A 20,461-nucleotide genomic window follows, 5' to 3' on the forward strand; every position below is an offset into this window, starting at 1 on the left:
CAAGAGGCCGACTCTTGTCCTCGTCCCCCGTCCCAAGAACGGGAGTGACTCTGTGGACTGGCATGCGGACATGTGTGCGGGGTGGCCCCTGGAGACATGGGCAGCTGCGACGTGAGTGTGTCAGGCAGAGGTTCAGCTTTACATCAGAGTTAAAAGACAAAACCTGTGAAGAAACTATTCAAGACATGCAAATGGAAGTGTTTCCCACGCACGCACGGCAGGATGCTCGGTGAGGGGTGGCAGAGCCGTAGGGCAAACATCCTTCCAGAGCCAAATGTGCGTGCCCTTTGACCTTTCCCCTTCAGGAGTGTACAGCGAGGGAATACTCGGGTAAGCAAAGAAACACCTGCAAAAACAACTCACACATTCGCCAGCAGGGAGTCAATCGAACCAACCAGGCCCAGGCTGTGGAATGTTAGGTGGCGGTTAAAACTTATGAGATAGGCACCTTCAGATGGGAAAGATGGCCACCACCTGCCTCAGCGGGAGAAAGACAGCTGCAGAAGCTTCACACAATTTAGCCGGATTCCCACCAATAAACAGAAGAAAGGGCAGGAGGCAGACAGGTTTGTACCGACGGAGGAAGGCACTGGGACCCCGGTTCAGCCAGGCACGAGTTTCCCCCAGAAAGGGGAGGAGGCAGGCAGAGGACTTCACTTTCTATGTAATCTTTGCCCACAGAGTTTGATGTTTTATAAGTTTCCTGTATAATTTCCGTCATCTGAAAGCCTGAAAAAATAGCCAATTAAAAAACTGCCATTGGTGATGAGAAAGAACGAAGCTATTGCCATGGATGGAGGAGGGGCTTCTTCAGAGCAGCCCCCGGCCCTGCACCTTCTGCCTCCGGTCAGGGCTGTCTCCTCAGGCGGCTGAATATTTCCCACCTCAGGCAAATGGACACTGAGCTCCTGAGTCAGACAAAACAGTGACTCCCTGGAGGGCTGTGTGCCCAGCCCCTTCTCCCCCTTCCCACCTGCTCTGCTCTTAGGAAAGTCACCAAAGGCTGGTTGGTCTGGCTCATTCTAGGTTTGACTCCTTAGGAATGTGGCTTTTTCCAGCGTGCTGTATCCCTCCTGACGATGCAGCCATTTGGTGGAGCGTGGCGTTCATTAGAAATATATTTTATTTGCTCGTAGCATAAACGTGGCTAAGGCTCGGCGCAGAGATTCGCATATGTGTGCACATGCGGGCACACACACGCACACATCCACACACGCGTGTGCACCATGTGAATGCACGTGTGCGCACACACACACACACTCCTGCACTCAGTCCTGCTCTATTAACAGGTTCATGGGCTCTGCAGAGCTGACAGAGGCCGTGTTGGGTGCGGCAGGACAAGGCTGGGTGTGCAGGCGCCTCCTCCACAGGGCACTGCTCACGCGTCACAGCTGCCAGACTGAGGCTCCCCAATGGTGACGCCCTGACAGGGGTCTGTGACTGTCTTCAGGGAGGGGTGGCTGTTTCCAACGTCCTCCCTAGTGCCCTGTGGCTGGCAGGACCCTGCCCACCCTCTCCCTCCCCGTCCAAGCTCTGTTTTCATCTGAACGCAGCAGCCACGGCTAACACGCCAAGCGTGTCCTCCATGCTCCAGAGCCTCAGGTCTGGTCAGGGCAAATTCTTACTCAGCGTGCAGATGTGAAGTCAGGTTTTATTGAAGTATTTACACAGCTCATTGACGCCATGTGGAGGAGTCTGCGACATTCTACACACAACGACAGTTAAAGACACCTGCTGACCACTGGGTCCTGCGTCCCCTGCTCACCAGGCATCTGTCAGGAAACAGCTGGCAGCTTGCCCCTCTACCAGGAGGAACCAGTTCTCGGCTCCACTGGACAGTGGCACACACGTGGCTGAGGGGAGAGGGTCCCCTGGGCACACCTGATCCAAGCAGGAGGAACCAGTTCTCGGCTCCACTGGACAGTGGCACACACGTGGCTGAGGGGAGAGCGTCCCCTGGGCACACCTGATGACTAATGACAGCCGACACCCAACCACCGACCATCAACAACCAGTGCCTGGTAACCGCCGGACACGACCGCTCATGCCCACTTCCTCAGCGTCCCCTCTGGGTCACAGCTCAGTGTCTGCACCTGGCCACTGACCGAACACCTTCAGTTACCACAAATCTTTGTTTCCTCAAAACCCTGAGAGTGGGTAGGGGATGCTCCCTTTTGTCCTTTTAAAGCTGGGCAAGGCTGGGGGTGGGTCTGTCCAAACCCTACAGGGGAGGAGCAGCCAAGGGGCGGCACTGAACCTGGGGTCTGCAGCGTCTACCTGCCTCCCTCTCGCTCCACACGCTCAGCTGTCCTTTCCTGGGCACCTGGCCTGGGCCGTTTGCTCCCCAACATCAGTCTGTGATGGAGCCTCTGCGGCCCCCGGAAATGGTGGGTGAGGTCTGTAGCTCCTCTGACCGCCTCACCTGTCTCCCCAAACCAACCTCGGGTTCATTCTCCCAGAAGTCCAGGGATGAGCTTGTTGCAGCAGAGGGGTGTGGCCGGCGTGGCCCAGGGCGTGCAGGACAGGGTGCGGACCTTTGGGGATTGAGGGGTCTCTGGACACTGCTGCTTTGCCATCCTAACAGCCCCTCTGTCCGGCCTTATTTTACCGGGGACATGGGTTTTGCAAACCAAGGTGACGCTGATAGGATGTGTCAGCTTCCCTGTGGCTGCCTCCCGGCATGGCTGTCCTGACCTTCGGCATCGCGCTCCAGCTGGGGTCTGTGATGCCACCAATGCACATTTTTAAGGGAAAAGTGGAGTCAAATGCGCTCAGAACAACTGAGTCCTGCAGTCGGGGCACCTGGGCCAGGGCTGGGGAGCCTGCTGAGGTCCATCGAGCGCTGTGGGGACCAGGGCTTGGCACACGCATGGAGACTGCTCCCTGATATCCCCACTCTTGTGCAGCCGGCTCAGTAACGTCCCCAGACACCCTCCCCACGTCTGCAAATAACCCTTCGCCGGAAGGAACAGCCACTAAGGCTGCTGAGTGCCAGCTCTGGGGAGGAGGGCTTGAAACAGTTTTAAATGTTAAAATAATTCTTATCCTAAGATTATTTTTGTTAAAAGGAGAATAGGTTTCCGGTTCCCACTCAGCTGTATCCCACACCCCACGTAATCCCATCACCAGGGGCCTGCAAGCCTGGCCGCAGCTAGCCTGGGGCTGAGCGTCGGGCTCTGCGGCTCTCACAGGGAGGCAGGTGACCTCCTGAGGCGGAGCCAGAGCTGCTGAGGGTCCCACAGAACACCTGTGTGGAGAGGCCCCCTCCTTCATGACCTTGCTCTCCTGATCTGGTGGTCTCCTCAGCCCGCATTCCGTGGGGAGGCAGAACAGCCCTGTGCAGTTGGGTGGGCGCCCCAGGAGGGAGGATGCGCTGCCCTCTTGTTGATTTCTCCTGGTCCTAAAGTCAGGCGGGCCCTGACTGGCTTCCCTCTGTCCTGCAGATGAGGGGCTGTCCTTAAGGACCTGGGAGGCCGCCCTGATATGGGACGGATGTCACCCGGTGGTCGCCCAGGTTCCTGCTGGGCCACACAACTGCGTTTCCACATTTGCTCCTTGGTTCCCCTATTCTCTTGGGCCGGGCGTGGCGGCTCACACCCTGTAATCCCAGCACTTTGGGAGGCCGAGGCGGGCCCGTCACGAGGTCAGGAGATCGAGACCATCCTGGCTAACAAGGTGAAACCCCATCTCTACTAAAAATACAAAAAATTAGCCGGGCTTGGTGGCGGGCGCCTGTAGTCCCAGCTACCCGGGAGGCTGAGGCAGGAGAATGGTGTGAACCCGGGCGGCGGAGCTTGCAGGGAGCAGAGATCGCGCCACTGCACTCCAGCCAGGGCGACAGAGCGAGACTCCGTCTTAAAAAAAAAAAGAAAGTGGATCCACTATACGGCTGAAACACATTTTGAACAAGATTATCTAAATGCTGGAGTTTAAATCGAGTCAATGACAACACGACCCCAGTTCCAGGTATGGGGTTTAGTGGACAACCAGCTTGACGGAGTCAGGACCGCGCGGACCTGCCCGACACGGTGCTCGGGCATCTGGAAGGAGGAAGCCGGCGTCTCAGCCCCGCAGAAGCCCCGCACCCTGGGCCTCGCGCCGCGTCCGACAGGCAGGGGTGGGGCTAGAGGACCGAGGTCTCCGTCTGCAGGAAGGACTGGGCGCGGGAGCCGCGGTGGGACTGCAGGGCGCCCTCCGAGCCGTTGCGGGAGATGGAGGAGCCGCAGACCCTGTAATCCCGGCTCGTGGACGGGGTCGGGCACCGGCTTCGCCATTTTCGCTTCAGCTCGCACTGCACCTGGGAGGTGAGGGCAGCGGGAACGCCTGTGAGCCCGGGCGGGCGTGCGGGGGTCGGCGGGTGCTCTGGGAAGCGCGGCCCGCGAGCCTCCAGCTCTCCCTCCCGCCTGCTCCCGTGTGGAGGGTGGGGCTACATCTGTGTCCCCATCAGATGGACAGAAACAGAAACGGCCTTGGGGGAAGAGAGGCTGCAGGGAGCGGGAACCGGACGGCCACAGGAGGGCGGGGGACGCGGCCAGACTCTAAGGCTGTGCATGGGTGGTTCGGGGGTCGCCACTGCCACGGCAACCGCAGTCCCACAGTCTGGAAAGATTTTTTCTGGAAAGATTTTCCTTAGCAGCCGGGGATGTGACGGTGCTGGGCCTCCGTCTCCTTCTCTGTTCCCAGCGGGCAGGGAAATGTTAGCTCTGGGAGGGGGTGGGGATGAGTGAGGGGTGCCCGGGCGGCAGAGGAGGGAGAAGGACAAGTGGCACTATTGGGGCTCAGCTCTGCGGAAGCCGTGCTGGTGAAAGTTGCATGTCAAGCAAAGAAAGCACCAGCGACCGCAGCGTGGGGCCTGAGGGTCAGGGGTCAGGGGATGGGGCCAGGCCGTTGGAGCAGCCCGGAGACAGCATCCCTGGCTGGCGATGAACGCAGGGCAGAGCTCCGCTCCCGGCTTCCTCCCCAAGGACTCACAAAATGCTGTGCATCCCCACCCCCCAACCCAGGCCCGGCTTTCTGGGACTCACAAGCTATGGTCAGGAGCGAGACGCTGACCATGGGGAAAAACAGATTCTGTCTAGACCCGGCCGGGAGCTTTCCCGAGAGGGCTCCGAGACGGACGGCAGTCGATGCTACTTGGGGTGGACGGAAGGACGGCGGGGTTTGGAAGCCGGGCCCAGAAGAGTGGGTTTGCCTGTGTCGTTGTGGGTTCTCTGATGGGGACACAGAGAACTGTGGGGGCCTGGGCAGTGAGTTGAGCCCATGGAAGACAGGCGTGTGTGGGGGCCACGGCACCAGACTGGGCAGCATTTCAGGAACCAACTGAGTACCTGCGCTTGGTTCCAAGGAGGCCATGAACTTACCTCACTGTTCAGGAAACAGTAGAGGACGGCCACCACCAGGCCCTGCAATGAGAAGAGATGGTCAGGCAGGACCCGCGATTGGGGGAGGGCGGCCGCCTCTGCACACCTACCTGGAACGACCCGAGGCACAGTTCAAACAGTATCTGGTATTTGGAGGAGATGCTGATGGGAAACACGGCAAACACCATGTAGTGGACGCCAAACAGCGGGATGAGCAGGAGCGTGGACTTGGCCAGCCTCCTGCACAGAAGGAGAGGAGCCAGCTCAGCTGCTGGACCCGCGGACCCTCTGCACGCCTGGCAGGGTCCTTCTCAGGACGGGGCAGCTGGCTGTGGGAGGGGCTCCACACCCCCTCTCCACTGCTGGAGTCGCCGCCCAACAAGAAAAACCGCTGCTTCTTTCCGTTTATGTCTGAGGCCCCTGTGCAGATCCAGCACTCAGGGCCCGGGAACATGCATTCCAGAAGTGTCCGTTTCTCCCAAATTCCCTCACAAGGACACATGCTGTGTCCTGGGGTTCATAGCTGGCAGGGGCAAGATTCCCTGTGAGTGACCCAAAACCTACACGGGCCCTGCCTGGGAGCCCAGCCCATCCTGAGGCAGGCACGGGACAAGAAGTCCGGCCTCCACCATGGCCACGCGCATGTTTAAATGATGAGGCCCCAATCCTGCTCCCAGACCTGCAGCTCGTAACAGCTGGGCTCTGTGGGAGCCAGGCCCCTCAGTCAGCGACAGAGGACCCGCCTAATTCCCTCTATGAACGCATCTGAAGTTTGCTGGAAAAGAGGCCTCTCTGCAGCTTAGCTCCTGGCCCCTGTCCAGGGAGGTTTTGCTACTTCTGTGACTAGAGAGTTACACAGAAAGGACCTCGTGTGGCCTCAAGGGTGTCTCGGCCTTTTCTGTTGTCCTGGAAAGGGAACAGATTTTGTTTCCAAATAAAAGCATCCATCTCCAAGTCCAATTTAACAAACACTCCCAAAGAACCAATGCAAAGGTCAGCATAGAAACTAAACAAGAGTCACAGGAAATCCAAGTTCAACCTGAAGGGCAACCAAGAACGATCTTATTCGGGGGTCTCTGCCATGCAGGCACCACCGGACTCCGCTGAGCAGGGACAAGGTCATGCTGCCATGCAGGGTCTTACGTGGAATCCCATCCCTCATGTGGGCAGGCAGAGACGGATACTCCCTGGATTTAGGCACCACAAGGCAGAATTAGATTCTCTGGTTTACCAGACTCTTTTGCAATACTCTGGTGCCAGGCAGCAAATATCCGGCAAATACAGACTGCATTGATCCTCCTGACCTTAGTGACATTATTACTTCCATCTTACAGATGGGGAAGCTGAGGCATGGAGTGGCAAAGTGACTTCTCTCAGGGCACTGGCCGGTATCTGCACCCAGCTTTGGGGCTCTTGGCCATGCTCCTGTCTAACCACCCCTCCCCAAATCCATCCCTGTTTTCTAAGGTGGGAGAAAAGGGAAATGCAGGCCAGGCACCCTCCTAGGCCGGGCAGCAGGGTTCCTGCCACGGTGCAGCTCTAAGCACAGCCGCCCTTCCACCCCCGGTCAGTCTGAGCCCGAGGTGCCTTCTGGGCTGGGCCAACCACTTCCACACCAAGCCAGTGTTTAGTTTATACTTGAATTTTGGTTTTTACCTTTTTTTTTAAAAAAGAAATAAATTCTTGATATAAATTTATGGAGACTTTGCATTACTTTATAGATTCCCCAGATCATCATGAATTAGCTGGATGACCGGGGGTGACTGGCTGAACATTGGCCCTGTCTTCATCTACTGAAGGGAGATCACAATGCCATCGTCATGTAATCACGCGGGCAGGAAACGCCGCTTTCTGAATTGTTATTAGGTACAAGGCCTGGTATTAGGGCTGGCAGTAGACACACGGCCATGGACCATGTGGTCTGAGGGGAAGACAGAATTAAATGTAAAATAAAAAATAACGTGTGGCCAAGGAGAAAAAGACAGGCTGTATAACATGCAAGTGGGCGGATGCTTAAACAAGCAAGCTCACTAAAGAGGACTTTCTTCTGGCCTTGAAATAAAAGAAATGCTGCCTGACTTTCACAGTCGCCAAGGCCAGAAGGGCCCCTGCTGAGTCCTCCCAGGTCATCAGGTGCAGAATCACACCCTATCTAGACGGCGGGTGTTTTAAACCACCAAATTTTGGAGTGATTTGTTACTTCGCCCGGGAAATGCTGTCCAGGACCTCTCTGAGCTTTGGGCAGGAGCAGAGCCCTGGGGCCCAGCCTCAAGGCGTGACGGTGGTGGAGGCGGAGTCGCCGCACCTCCAGGATCTTCCTGGCAGCCTGGGGGTTTCCTGTCTCCACACGGCATCCCCACTGGGGACGGCCAGGCCGGGACACACACTCACTTGTACTGAGACTGGTCGTTGCCGCCGACATCTGGGGATGTTAACTTCTGCAGCAAAATTCGTATAATACTAATGAAAAGGACAAAATTGACCTGCACAAAAGAGATAATAAGTTTGTGAAACAGACACGTGGATCCTAATTTGCCCTGAAGTCCACCTGATTTCGACCCCCCCTCCACTCCCTCAGTCCCTCCCTCCTTCCCTGGGAACTGGCTTGGGGGGTCCACATGCCTGAAGAGGTCCTTTTCTGGGAAGGCTGAGTGATGAGTGGAATGGGGTCATTTCTACTTAATAAAGGATGGCAGCTTGTGTCTGCCCAAGTGTGTGACTCCACAGATAATTCACATTTCAACAGGGGCTACTTACAATGATGGAAATTAAAATCGGTATTCGTATGACCCACCAGGGCACACTGTGGTCGTTTGTATCCCAGCAACTGTCAGAGAGAGACGGGAAATCAGGTTACCACCAACCACTTTCGGAAGACAGGTACAGGAGAATGAGCGCCTGCGCCTGCCAGTGGGGCCATCTGTCCCTCCCAACTTGCCCGCTCCCCTCACCGTGGAAGCACAGTTTCTCTGCACTGACAGATCGTAAAGGAATCTGTCCCAGGGAGTGATTGAGTTTTGTTTTATGCTTTCAAAACAATAGTCAGCTTGTGGGGAGGAGGAATGGAGTGTGGCCCCAGAAGCCAGGACAAGGGCAGGAGGGCTGCTGACGCCCTCCACTCTGAGCATGAACGCGTGTCAGCCCCATTCAGCCGACATCAGGAGACAAGAACCTTCCTCCTGAAAATTAGCTTCCCCTCACCTACCGAATGGTTTGCATATGTATGGCAAAGGGTTTAAAATGTCCTTAGAGTGACTGAGGTGGGAGAGCCACCAGCTCTCCATCTCGTAGCATTTCATTTTGATTTTCAGCGCATGGGGTGTCTCCAGCAGGAAGCTGTGACCCCTGGCTTGTAAAATGCCTCAGTGATTCTCCCCAGGGTCCACACCCTGAGCTTGGAGTCTGCAGCCCTCCCATAAAGCAGAATCTCCATCGCAGGCCTGGGTCCATGCTTTCCCTCGGGGGCCGAGGGCAGGAGCCTTCCGGCTGGTGCAGCCCCTGCTGAGTCCTCCCAGGTCACCAGGTGCAGAATTGACTGTAACTAGACGGTGGGTGTTTTAAACTACCAGATTTTGGAGTGATTTGTTACTTAGTGGATAACTGACACACACTGAGGCCCTTTAAAGGCAGGATATTTGTGCTGGAACCATGCGTGCTCGTGTCTGGGCTGTGGTCTCCCTCGGGGTGAGCGCTCAGGGTGAGCACAGTGGAGAAGTGCTCTGGGCCACACGAGCCAAGACCAGTGCTTAGAAAGTGCCGGGGGCCCTGCAGCCACCATCACCTGAACTTCCACTTTGCTCTGGTAAACAATGTGCAGGGCACGCGGTTTTCTTCTGTGGACATCGCTGTGCCCACCGCAGGGGCTGCCCCCGTCTCTACCTGGCTTATCCCAATCTCAACTATGCTGCAAAACCTGGCTCACTTCCTGTCTCCTGCACGGGGCTTCCTCCAACACTCCAACCTCACAGGATTTCTCCCCATGAATCGCCCAGATGCTTCCTGCGTGGCTGTCGGTTGGCTGCAAACGCTCCCTGTCCTTCCAACCAGGTAACCTTCTGGCTTCCGAAGGACTTCGTGTTGCCAGATGTTGCCGGGCCTGTTTTCGAGGTTGCAGTCTGGGCATGGACTCACCCGGTGTCTTCTAAGTAGAGCCTGGCCGCAGTCCATGCACCGATGCAGACGGTGGGGAGGCCTGCAGAGAGATGCCTGGTTATGCAGGTGGAGCGGAGTGGTGTGCAGGCACACAGGTGGGTGCCTTCACCAGCAAAACCCTCAAGGACACGCTTTCTCACGGGAATATTAAGTGCAATCTCTCGTACAAAGTCTTTGTAAATATTTACAAGTTATGCTCATGCCTTAGTAAGCAGCGAAGACAATTAAACACATGCTTGAGAGCTGAGAATCTGAGACTTGCCATTCCACATGAGAAGTGTTTACTGGAGGCCACGGAGTTGAACGCGCGGAGGAGATGTGTTCACTGATTTTGCGACCACCCGCAGAGCTATCGGCTACGTTTGCCTCATCCTGTCCATGAGGATGTCCTGAACTGGCACCCCTTTCCAACCCTGGGCAAGGCAAGGCTTCCGCTACCTGTGCCTCTCCTCTCTGATCCCCACCCTCAGTGAAAGGTGAAGTGGGCAGAGGCGGGGAGGAGGAAACCGTTTTGTTACTTGTTAACAGCCCAGTTTGAATGGGGCTAAAAGGGGCCAGGAATGGGAGTATTTTAAACTAGGTTCCTGGTTACCAGAAATATTAACGTGTTGTTCGTAGGAGCCTCCAGTCATCCTAGAAGAGCTCTTCACGATATGACCCTGACATGCATTCTACAGGGGTGACAAAGTGTTTTCTGAGCTGAAAATGTTTGTGTTGTTTGGTCCGATGGGATGGGATGGAGGGTTTGTGGGTGGGAAGGGGCACGCTTACCCCATCCGATCAGGAGGTAGGCCAGGAAGCACCTTCTGGGAGGGAGCATGGCCACCAGGAGGGTGTGGAGGTAGAGCCCCTCCACCAGCAGCCAGAAGAAGTTGGCCATGATGCAGTACTGCAGGAAGACCAGGCTCAGCTTGCAGCCCACCTAGAAACCACAAACAGAGGAGAGCATGACCTCATCTGGTAACATCAGCTCCCAGCAGGCAGCGCTGCTCCAGGACACAGGGCGCTTGATATCTGTGCAAGGAAGGAGGTGACACCGGTGCCACTGGGAAGGAAAGTGATTAACACAGCGGCCAGGGTGCTGGCCAGGAATGCCTGCTGGTAGCACCGGGCCCTTTGTGTCCGCGGCTCCAGAGGGAGATCACTGCAGAGGCAACTGTGAACAGCCCTCCCTGAGATGAGCTTACTCACTGTTGCGGACCAGGAGCGCACGCACTGCTGGAGGGTCCTAGACAGGCCGCACAGCTCCCTGGCCCTCCCGTTCTCAGCCCCTCCCCTCGGCTTCTCCACTTCCCCTTCTCTGACCTGCTTCACCATAGGAACCCCCGCAGTGGTCCTGCCGGCCAGCCAGGAAGAACCAGAAGAGCCGGCAGGAGCTCATGTGTGGGGCAAGGTGTGGGTGGCAGGGGCCCTGCAGGTGCCCAGGGCTCTGGCCTCTGTCCCTTTGTGTGAACAGAGCACGAGTGCAGGTAGAGGGTGCGACACCCGCCAGCTGCTCTCACTAGCAGCTCAGGTGAGCAGCGCCTGGGAAGAGAAAACAGTGGACCCGCACCAGTCCCCAGACTTTTCTTTTAAATTTTTGACAACTACGTAAGTTCCTCAATTGTAAAAAACTGGTTTTAATATTGGGTAACTTAACTAAACATGAGAAAATAAAGGGGAAAACAAGAGAAATCTAGCAAATAAAATATTTTGAGGAGATTTTAAGAGGATTTTCATTGGGAAAGAATTACATATTATATAAAATAAATCTATTTTAATCTCTCAGACCTTCATCTAACTAAATGTACCAGGCATTTCAGCTTCATGAGCAACCATGAAACTGCTACTTTTAATCACTAAGCTTATATAAAGTGTGCTGAAAAAGAATAGTATTTTCATTTCCATTATTTCTATATTTATGTTCATATATATCTATAGACATATGTAGGTGGATGTACATATGTATGGCAGATATATGTATATCTGATACATAGATCAGATGGATACACCTATACATATTTGTGGGTGGATATACATATATATATGTATATATATATGGGTGGATATATTATATACATATAGCAGATGGCTATCCCTATACATATACATGGATGAATATACTTTTTTATATATGGGTGGGTATTCTTATATGTATGGGTGGATACACTTATATATGGGTGGATATACTTTCATATGGTGGCCTTTCAATTTGGCCTCCAGGGTCCTGAGAGCCAGTGAGCCCTGCAGGCTGCCCCGACCTCCCCAGTACTCTGGGTCTGCCGCCTTCCTCTGCTTTTCCTTTTTCCCAAGCATAGCAGGGTGGGTGCTTTGTTGTCTGAGGCACGGCACAGGTGGGAGTTACCCTTATGGTCCATCTTTGCCACCAGAGCGAGGCGAGTGCCTGCACGCAGATCTCGTGTGTCAACACCTGCTGAATGGACACTGAGATCCCACCGAGTTCTGCCCCTGGCATCAGGACAGAGCCTCTCATGTGGAAAGACACACACGATAACACAGCCATGAGCACAGGAGAGTCACGGTAAGTCAATTTGTGACTTATTGCCACTCATTTGAATAGTAAAGTGAAATAAATCAGGTTTTAAAATCTCTGGGAGGTGGGATTCTGGGAGTTGGTGACCCATCGGGATGCATTGTGCCTTCTTTTGTCTCTCGGTAAAAGACCGCATTTTAAACACAAGGAGTAAATTGCAGATGAACCAAGACACAAATGAACAAACTCAGAATAGAAACCTCTTAACCAAGACGGGAAATCTGAAATGAAAACATGAAGTGCTAAAAGGATAGACAGCAATTTTGGTTATATAAACTTTAAAAGCTTTTAGATGGCAAAAATACCATAAAAATACAATTGACAAATGATGAATTTGGAAACATATTTACAATAGAAATGACAAATGTTTAATTTTTATGACACCAATATTACAGATGAATGCGGTGTTTTAGAGGGCCGGAACAGCTTGTGGAAAGACGCCAGTTCTCAGCAGGTGCCCTGCCCTGGAGTGTGCATGACAGCCACAGAGGCAGTGCCAACGCCCACCAGACAGGCAAAACAGTAAAACCAGTCAGGTCTTTGGGCTCTGGTATCATTCTACGTGCAGCTGTCAGCTGTCTCAGCCTTTTGGAAGACGATCTAGCAAAACAGATTTACTACAGTTTAAAAATACACATGCAGCCGGGTGCGGTGGCTCACGTCTGTAATCCTAGCACTTTGGGAGGCCAAGGCGGGGAGGATCACTTGAGGTCAGGAGTTCAAGACCAGCCTGGCCAACATAGTGAAACCCCGTCTCTACTAAAGATACAGAAAAAAAAAAAAAAAGAAAAAAACAATTAGCTGGGTGTGGTGATGCCTGCCTGTGATCCCAGCTACTCAGAAGGCTGAGACATGAGAATCGCCTGAACCTGGGAGGTGGAGGTTGCAGTGAGCCAAGATCCTGCCACTGCACTCCAGCCTGGAAAACAGAGTGAGTCTGTGTCAAAAACAAAACAAACAAAACAAAACAAAAAGTAAAAATATGCATGCCCTTTGCAATGGGCTGGAGGCTTCTTTATGCTGCCAGAATTCATGTGTTGAAGCCCCACCCGTTGTGGGGGGGTGTTAGTGGGTGGGGCCTTGCCACAGGTGTAGAGCCTTACGACGGGATTAGTACCCTGTAAAGGGACCCCAGCAACATCCCTCGCCCCTTCCACCATGTGAGGACACAGAGAAGTCAGACCCGAATCCAGTGGTGCCTCGGTCTCAGGCCTCCAGAACTGAGAAGTAAATATCTGCGGCAGGAGCACACGTGGATGGAGTGAGGCGAGTTCCACCCGACAGAAATAAGAACACCAGTCCATAAAGACACATGTCTGGTGATGCCTACAGTGGCAAAAGAAAAAAATAAAGTGCAGAGCAGGCCCCGTACCAGGAGGATGCCATGCCACACGAGGGGCCGTGTGCCGCCTGAAAGCAGGTGCCGACCTGGTGGGGCCCTGGGATATCCTGCTGAAGGAGCAAAGAGGATGCAGAAAGAGCGTGCTGAAGATGATTCTATTTTCTTCTTAAATGGTAACAAAAACATCTCTGCATTTTTTCCCATGTGCCCATTCACCAAACAAACACACTGAGGAAGGGAGGTCTGGGGAATGACAAGGCCTCTCCTGACTTCATTTTCTACAGTGTGACCTTCCAACCTCATTACACAGGCTCCAGACACCGAAGGAGGGGCCCAGCGGGCCACAGGGGGTCCTCCAGGGCCAGCTGCCACCCACAGGGTTGATGTGAGGACCCCCGGCCAGGAGACCGACCAAGGCCCGGTGCCCAGTCAGCGGCTGGTCCCTCTTCAGCCCTGTGGCCTTGTCGGGGAGCCTGTGTGTGAGCGTGTGAGTACGCACACACGTGCACGTGAGGCAGGCAGGACTCAGCTTAGTAAGCCTGGGGGTGTACTTCTGGGAGTCCCACAGACCCCGCAGGGAACCTGCTGTGGCCGACGGTGAGAATAAAGGGCAGGTTTGCTCCATGTCCCGGGACAGCCCAGGGCCCCAGAGGAAACTGTGTCTCTGTCTAGGCCACGTGGAAGGACCTAGAAGAGAGCTGTTCATGTTCCTGGCTGATCCTAATGTCATGAGAAAAAGACCCTGCACCTATTTTTGGGGGGCTGCCCCAGGTACTCTGCTTGGGAGAATAATCTTGGTTTGGTGAAGTCAGCTGGGAACAAAAAATATACAAAAAAATAAAACTGGAAGGAAAGATATTTTTCCTGTTCCTTATACTGAGGTCTGACTATCTCTGGCTGACTTGTTTATTCAAAGCCTGAGCGTTCTTTAGAGGACAGCGAGAGGGAAGACCCAGCTTGGCTCCTTTCTGGCCTCAGGCATCTCCCCTCCCTCCTGTCCTCTGTCCCCTCCCTCCTCCATCTGTCACATGCTTTTCCCTTTGCCTCTGCTTTCCCGTTGCTGGTACTAGAGTCACGGGGCATCTGGCACAAGGGGCAAAGCCAACTCCCTCTGTCCTCACAGAGCTCGACTTGGGGAACAGGCTCCGTGCTGCTGGGCGTCGTGGGGCCCCACATGTACCTGGGCTTTGGATCCTGAGACTCCGGGTCAGTTGCTGGGTTCCCCTCAGCCCAGTTTCCTCGTCTGTGAAATGGGGCAACTGCTCTTTTAGAGGCGAATGAGTGTTTACCCACAGTGTCCACAGAAAGAGCCCGGCATTTAGAGGATGCTCTGTGCGGTGTGTGGGAGGCCAGGCCCTCCTAGTGGGGCAGCCACGCTGGCTCAGATCCACTCTGCCTCAGAGGTTCTGGGCACTCCTCTCAGGTTGAAGCAATAGGGGAGAGTAGAGAGCTGCTCCTCTAGGCCAGCACCCAGTCCCGAGGGCCACCACTTTCTATGTCACAGGTCCTCCAGGGTCCACTGAGGGTCTGTCGTGGGTCCTGAGGGTCTGTCGAGGGTCCTCACAGTCTGTTGAGGGTCTGTTGCAGGTCACTGCTTTCTATGTCACAGGTCCCAAGGGTCTGTCATGGGTCACTGCTTTCTACATCACAGGTCTGCTGAGGGTCCGTCAGGGTCCTGAGGGTCTGTAACGGGTCCTGAGGGTCTGTCATGGGTCACTGCTTTCGATGTCATGGGTCCGTTGAGGGTCTGTCATGGGTCTGAGTGGTCCTCTGAGTGTCTGTCGAAGGTGACTACTTTCTACATCACAGATCCGTTGAGGGTCCGTCAGGGTCCTGAGGGTCCGTCATAGGTCCTGAGGGTCTGTCATGGGTCCGGAGGGTCTGTCATGGGTCACTGCTTTCGATGTCATGGGTCCATTGAGGGTCTGTCATGGGTCCGAGTGGTCCTCTGAGTGTCTGTCAAGTGTCTGTCGAGGGTGACTGCTTTCTACATCACAGGTCCGTTGAGGGTCCGTCAGGGTCCTGAGGGTCCGTCATAGGTCCTGAGGGTCTGTCATGGTTCACTGCTTTCTACATCACAGGCCTGTTGAGGATCTGTCATGGGTCCTGAGAGTCAGTCATGGGTCCTGAGGGTCTGTAATGGGTCCTGAGGGTCTGTCATGGGTCACTGCTTTCTACATCACAGGCCCGTCGAGGATCTGTCATGGGTCCTGAGGGTCTGTCATGGGTCACTGCTTTCGATGTCATGGGTCCGTTGAGGGTCTGTCATGGGCCCGAGTGGTCCTCTGAGTGTCTGTCAAGTGTCTGTCGAGGGTGACTGCTTTCTTCATGAAGAGCTAAGGGCAGGGGGATCTGCAGAGTGAAGCCTGAAACCATCTCGGTGAGAGAGAATCTGACACCATCCTCACACTTCTTATGGGCGTTAACCACTGTTACACATGTGGGGAGACCCTATTCCCAGGACAGGAACTCCAGGGGCCCAACTCCACCTGGGACAGGGGCTTGCCAGGTGAAGAATCTTGTTTTTAATTTTGTTATCACAGCAAATCTGATTCACAGGCATCACGTGCCAGCTTATCCCCAGAGGCACATTTCCTGCATGAAGACGATGATGGGCTATGAAAAAGCTGACGTCTGTGTGGTTATAAACGGCTTTACTATCTTAAAACTAAGTTAATTCGAATCTGTTTAGACTGAGCAACTGTGCCAGCAGATGGACCTATCTGCGTGGAATACAGGAGGAGAGTCTGGAGCTCCTGGCTCCTTCAGAAGAACCTTGGTAGCGAGGGTCTCGGGTCGAGAGTGAGGTACCAGGGGCATGAATCCTTCACAAAGATGCCTAGCATGTGGAGTGCTCTGGGCCAGCAGGGATGTGCTTGGTAGAACGGCCTGCATGTAGGAAGTGCTCAGCAGCACTTGCTATGTTAAACTGACTTGATTGGGTGCTATATAACCACCAATAACTACCACAAATACAGCTGAGGGAGAAGGGTGTGGGTGGAGTGAAACACCCTGTACTGCATTTGTAGGAACTAATAATTAAGATTATCCTCAAATCAAAGAGTTGGATGCAAGATATTCACAGACATGCAACTGGTTTCACAATCAGGCTTTGCATGGAATTTACCCATGGCACAGATCAAGTTCTTCCAGCAATCTGGAAGGAAGCCTTTACCGCTCAGAATCTAGGAGATTCAGATAGAAAGCAACAGAGTTGTGTGTGTTCACCTGTGCCACGATTTCTCAACCCAGATGTGTGTGAGGAAGGGTGTGCCTTTCCTCAGTCTAGCTCCATGGGGGTCAGGGCTCAGGGCCCTTTCACGTCGCAGCCCTGATGGTGCCTGGGGCCCCCACCCTCCCTGCCTCAGTACCACCCCCACGTCTCAGCTGCCAACTGGGCCTACTCTGGCCCCAGCCACTCTACCAGGCTCTCTGTTTCTTGGCCATGACCCTGTGCCCTGACAGGGACCCTGCACCAGCACAGAGATGTCCTCATCGTGAGAAGGGTCAAGACAGAGGGACAAGACAAAGGGACAAGACAGTGGGACCCTGTGGTGGGGACAGACTTACCCAGGAGGACGGCTGGTCAGGGCAGTGCAACGTGCCCGAGCTGGAGTAGAGAACGTCGTCCTTGACCAGCACTGAGATGGCTCTCAGGATGAAGGACAGGAACAGGTTCAGGTGGATGTAATTCCTGGTGCAGTGCAGCTTCCTGAGGTGGGGGAGTGGGAGAGAGAGGAATTGGAGGGGGAAGGGGAGGGAGGGAGAGAGAACCAGATAGAGATGAGAAACTCATACTATGATCAGAGAAGCACAGAAAAATAAAAGAGTTGAGGGCATGAAGCAGATTTCACCATGAATGGCAACTGCAATTTGCTGTGGCAGAGAAAAAGGAGAAAGCTCTGTTAAGAATTTTTTTGAGATAATAAAGTGGATGAGATGAAGAAATGTTTTTAGCAAATACATATTAAATTTGATAAGAAGTTTCCTATCAACAATTAAAAAACTGTTAAAATCCCAACAAAGGAGGTCAGTGAAAATGGTGGTGTAGGGACCATTCAAGAAACAACAACAACAACAACGATATTCAAAGGCTTATGGCAACCAAGTGAACCCTTAGCCAGGGGAAAGGCCCTGAACAGGCAGAGAACATGCTGTATTTAGCTCACCTTTTGTCCACCCCACCCCAACATGGTGGTTATTTTGAAGACAGAAGCCCATGTTCCTATTGTGGGTACTTGGTCCTGGAGGAATTTCATAAACCCAAGGAATTGTGTTTGTTTTGACCTTTCTGTGGGTTCTGGGCAAAAGACTCAGATTCCTCAGGCTGAGAAGTGGTTTTGCAGACATGCTGGAAGCTGAATGAATAAGGTCCTGCCACCTCAGGAAACACTTGGCAGTGGTGGCAGTGGAGGCAAACATCAGGTCCTCTGATTGCCTGAGAGGAAAAGCTGGTGAGTGAGAATCTTGGAGAATAAGGGCTTCAGGAAGCTCTCACATGAAGTGGGGAACCTAGAAATCCAGGTGCACATTCAGGGCAGAAAGGACCAAAGAATCCCACAAGCTGTTATCTCAGGCTGCTCTTTGGGCTCAGCACAAGCAGGCAGCGAGAGCTAAGGCAGAGCTGCAGACAGTATGGTTAAGCATTGAAGGAGTGCTCCCAACACAGAGCCAGCCTACAAAGGCCTTTAGAGGGCACTTTTTCTTTTTTTTCAGTTTTTTATTTCTTTGACTCCAGGTGTTTGTGGAAATCTCTATCAAATAACTAGCTGATGACTGAGCTAAAAGTATAGAGTCTTCAGAGACCAATAAAGACCAAGAGTCTTTATAAAAATAGTTTAGAAAATCCCTAAATAAACAACTACAACCTGCAGCAAGAAACAACAAATCCTAGAGAGGGGAGACTGTGATTCCAGAGTCATCACATCAGAATATTCAAAATGCTCAGCTTCAACAAAAAATATAGAGCAAAAACTAATAATAATATGAAAATATGGCCCATTTATAGGAAAAAGAAAATGAATCAACAAAAATTATCCTTGAGGCATCACATGAAATAGATTTACCTTAAGTTTCTGACTTAAAGTCATAGGCAACAACTTTAAATAAAGTGTCTTAAATATGCTTAAAGAGTGCAAAAAAAAAACCCTAAAACAAAAAACCATAGACAAATAAAGGAAACCAGGAGAACAATGTCTCAACACATAGACAATATTGATAAAAGAGACAGAAATTACGAAAAGTAACCATGTGGAAATTTTGGAGCTGAAATGCACAATTGAACTAAAAGATTAACTGGGGTAGGTCAAAGCAGTTTTTTTTTTTTTTTTTTTTTTTTTTGAGACAAAGTCTCGTTCTGTCACCCAGGCTGGAGTGCAATGGTGCAATCTTGGCTCACTGCAACTTCTGCCTCCCTGATTCAAGTGATTCTCCTGCCTCAGCCTTCTGAGTAGCTGGGATTACAGGCACCTGCCACCACGCCCAGCTAATTTTTGTACTTTTAGTAGAGATGGGGTGGGGTTTCGCAATGTTGGCTAGGCTGGTCTCAAACTTCTGATTGTATGTGATCCGCCTGCCTTGGCCTCCCAAAGTGCTGGGATTACAGGTGTGAGCCACTGCACCTGGCCTAGGTTTGAGCAGGCAAAAGAAATCATCTGTGAACTTGCAGAGAGGTCAAATGAAATTATCCAGTCTGGGGAGCAGAAAGAAAACAAAGAATGGAGGAAAATGAAGAGAGCCCAAGAGCCTAAGAGACCTGTGGAATTCTGTCAAGTGCACCAGCACACGCATGGGGGAGTGCCAAAATGATGATCCCGAAGTCATGCGGAGTTATGAGGGATCCTGAACAGCCAAAACAATCTTAAAAAGAACAAAGCTGAAGAACTCACCATCACAACTTCAAACTTACTAGAGACCACCAAATAGTGTGGCACTGCATATAGATCAACTGTATAGAACTGAGAGTCCAGAAATAAACCCACGCATCTAAGGCCATTTGATTTTTGACAAGGGTGCCAAGGACATTCAATAGGGAAAGAATAGTCTTCTTAACGAATGGTGCTGTGACAACTAGATGTCCATATGTAAAAGAATACAGCTGGACCCCTACCTCACAGCATATTAAAAATTACTCAGAATGAATCAATGACCTAAACATAATAGCTAAAACCATAAAACTCCTCTGAAAAAACATAGGAGCAAATATTCATGACCTTTGGATTTCCTATGTACTTGTGGTGTCAGCCACAAGTCTATTAGGCTGTTGTATTTCGTATGTTCTTATGTATGATACCAAAAGCACAGCAAGAAAACAACAGATAAAGTGGACTTCATCAACATTAAAAACTTTTACGTATTAAAGGACATTACTAAGAGAGTTCAAAGAAAACCTACAGAATGGGAGAAGATGTCTGCAAATTATATATCTGATAAGGACTAGTATCTAAAATATATAAAGAACTCTTACAACTCCACAACAAAAACCCAATTAGAAAATGGGCAAAAACTCAACTATCTATTTCTTCAAAGAAGATATACAAATGGTCAATAAGCACATAAAACCATAATGTGACATCATTGCATACCACTAGGATGGCAATAGTAATAATAATAATAAATTAAGAAAACAAACTAAAAAGTATTGGATGGGTGTGAAGAAACTGGAACCCTCATATATTGCTAGTGGAAATGTAAAATGGTACAGTCGTTGTGGAAAGCAGTTTGGTGGTTTCTCAACACAGAATTACAATATGTCCCAGAATTTCACTTGTAGGTATATGCTCCAAAGAGTTGGAAACAAGTATTCAAACAAAACGTGTACATGAATGTTCACGGCAGCTCTATTCACAACAGGCAAATGGTGGAACAGTTCAAATGACCATGAGCAGATGAATGGATAAACTAAATGTGGCATATCCATACAACTAAATACTATTCGACCATAAAGAGGCATGAAGTACCGACGTGGATGGAACTTGAAAACATTATGCTAAGTAAAGACACCAGTCACAAAAGGCCACATACTGTATGATGCATCCAGAGGAGGCAATTCCATAGAGAAGGCAGATTCTAGTT

At 51.9% G+C, this 20,461-nt stretch overlaps 1 protein-coding gene across 3 annotated transcripts in view; it reads right to left on the bottom strand.

Moving 5' to 3' along the window:
* Positions 1-3,960: 3,960 nt before the first annotated feature.
* The window catches only part of VIPR2 (vasoactive intestinal peptide receptor 2), a 113,512-nt gene continuing 97,011 nt past the window's right edge, over positions 3,961-20,461 (bottom strand). Inside the window, exons 6-13 of one of the 3 annotated variants that reach the window (XM_030825696.1) lie at positions 16,958-17,099; positions 10,284-10,434; positions 9,492-9,552; positions 8,118-8,187; positions 7,752-7,843; positions 5,471-5,600; positions 5,361-5,402; positions 3,961-4,297 (exon numbers count right to left, since the gene is read on the bottom strand). In XM_030825696.1, the coding sequence (XP_030681556.1) occupies positions 4,124-4,297; positions 5,361-5,402; positions 5,471-5,600; positions 7,752-7,843; positions 8,118-8,187; positions 9,492-9,552; positions 10,284-10,434; positions 16,958-17,099 (862 nt within the window). In that variant the 3' untranslated portion in view covers positions 3,961-4,123. Of the gene's footprint in view, positions 4,298-5,024; positions 5,403-5,470; positions 5,601-7,751; positions 7,844-8,117; positions 8,188-9,491; positions 9,553-10,283; positions 10,435-16,957; positions 17,100-20,461 lie in introns of all 3 variants that reach the window. The other 2 variants (XR_004032971.1, XM_030825697.1) reach the window with 2 other exon arrangements.

This window comes from Nomascus leucogenys, chromosome 13, assembly GCF_006542625.1.
Source record: "Nomascus leucogenys isolate Asia chromosome 13, Asia_NLE_v1, whole genome shotgun sequence".
Taxonomy (NCBI): domain Eukaryota; kingdom Metazoa; phylum Chordata; class Mammalia; order Primates; family Hylobatidae; genus Nomascus; species Nomascus leucogenys.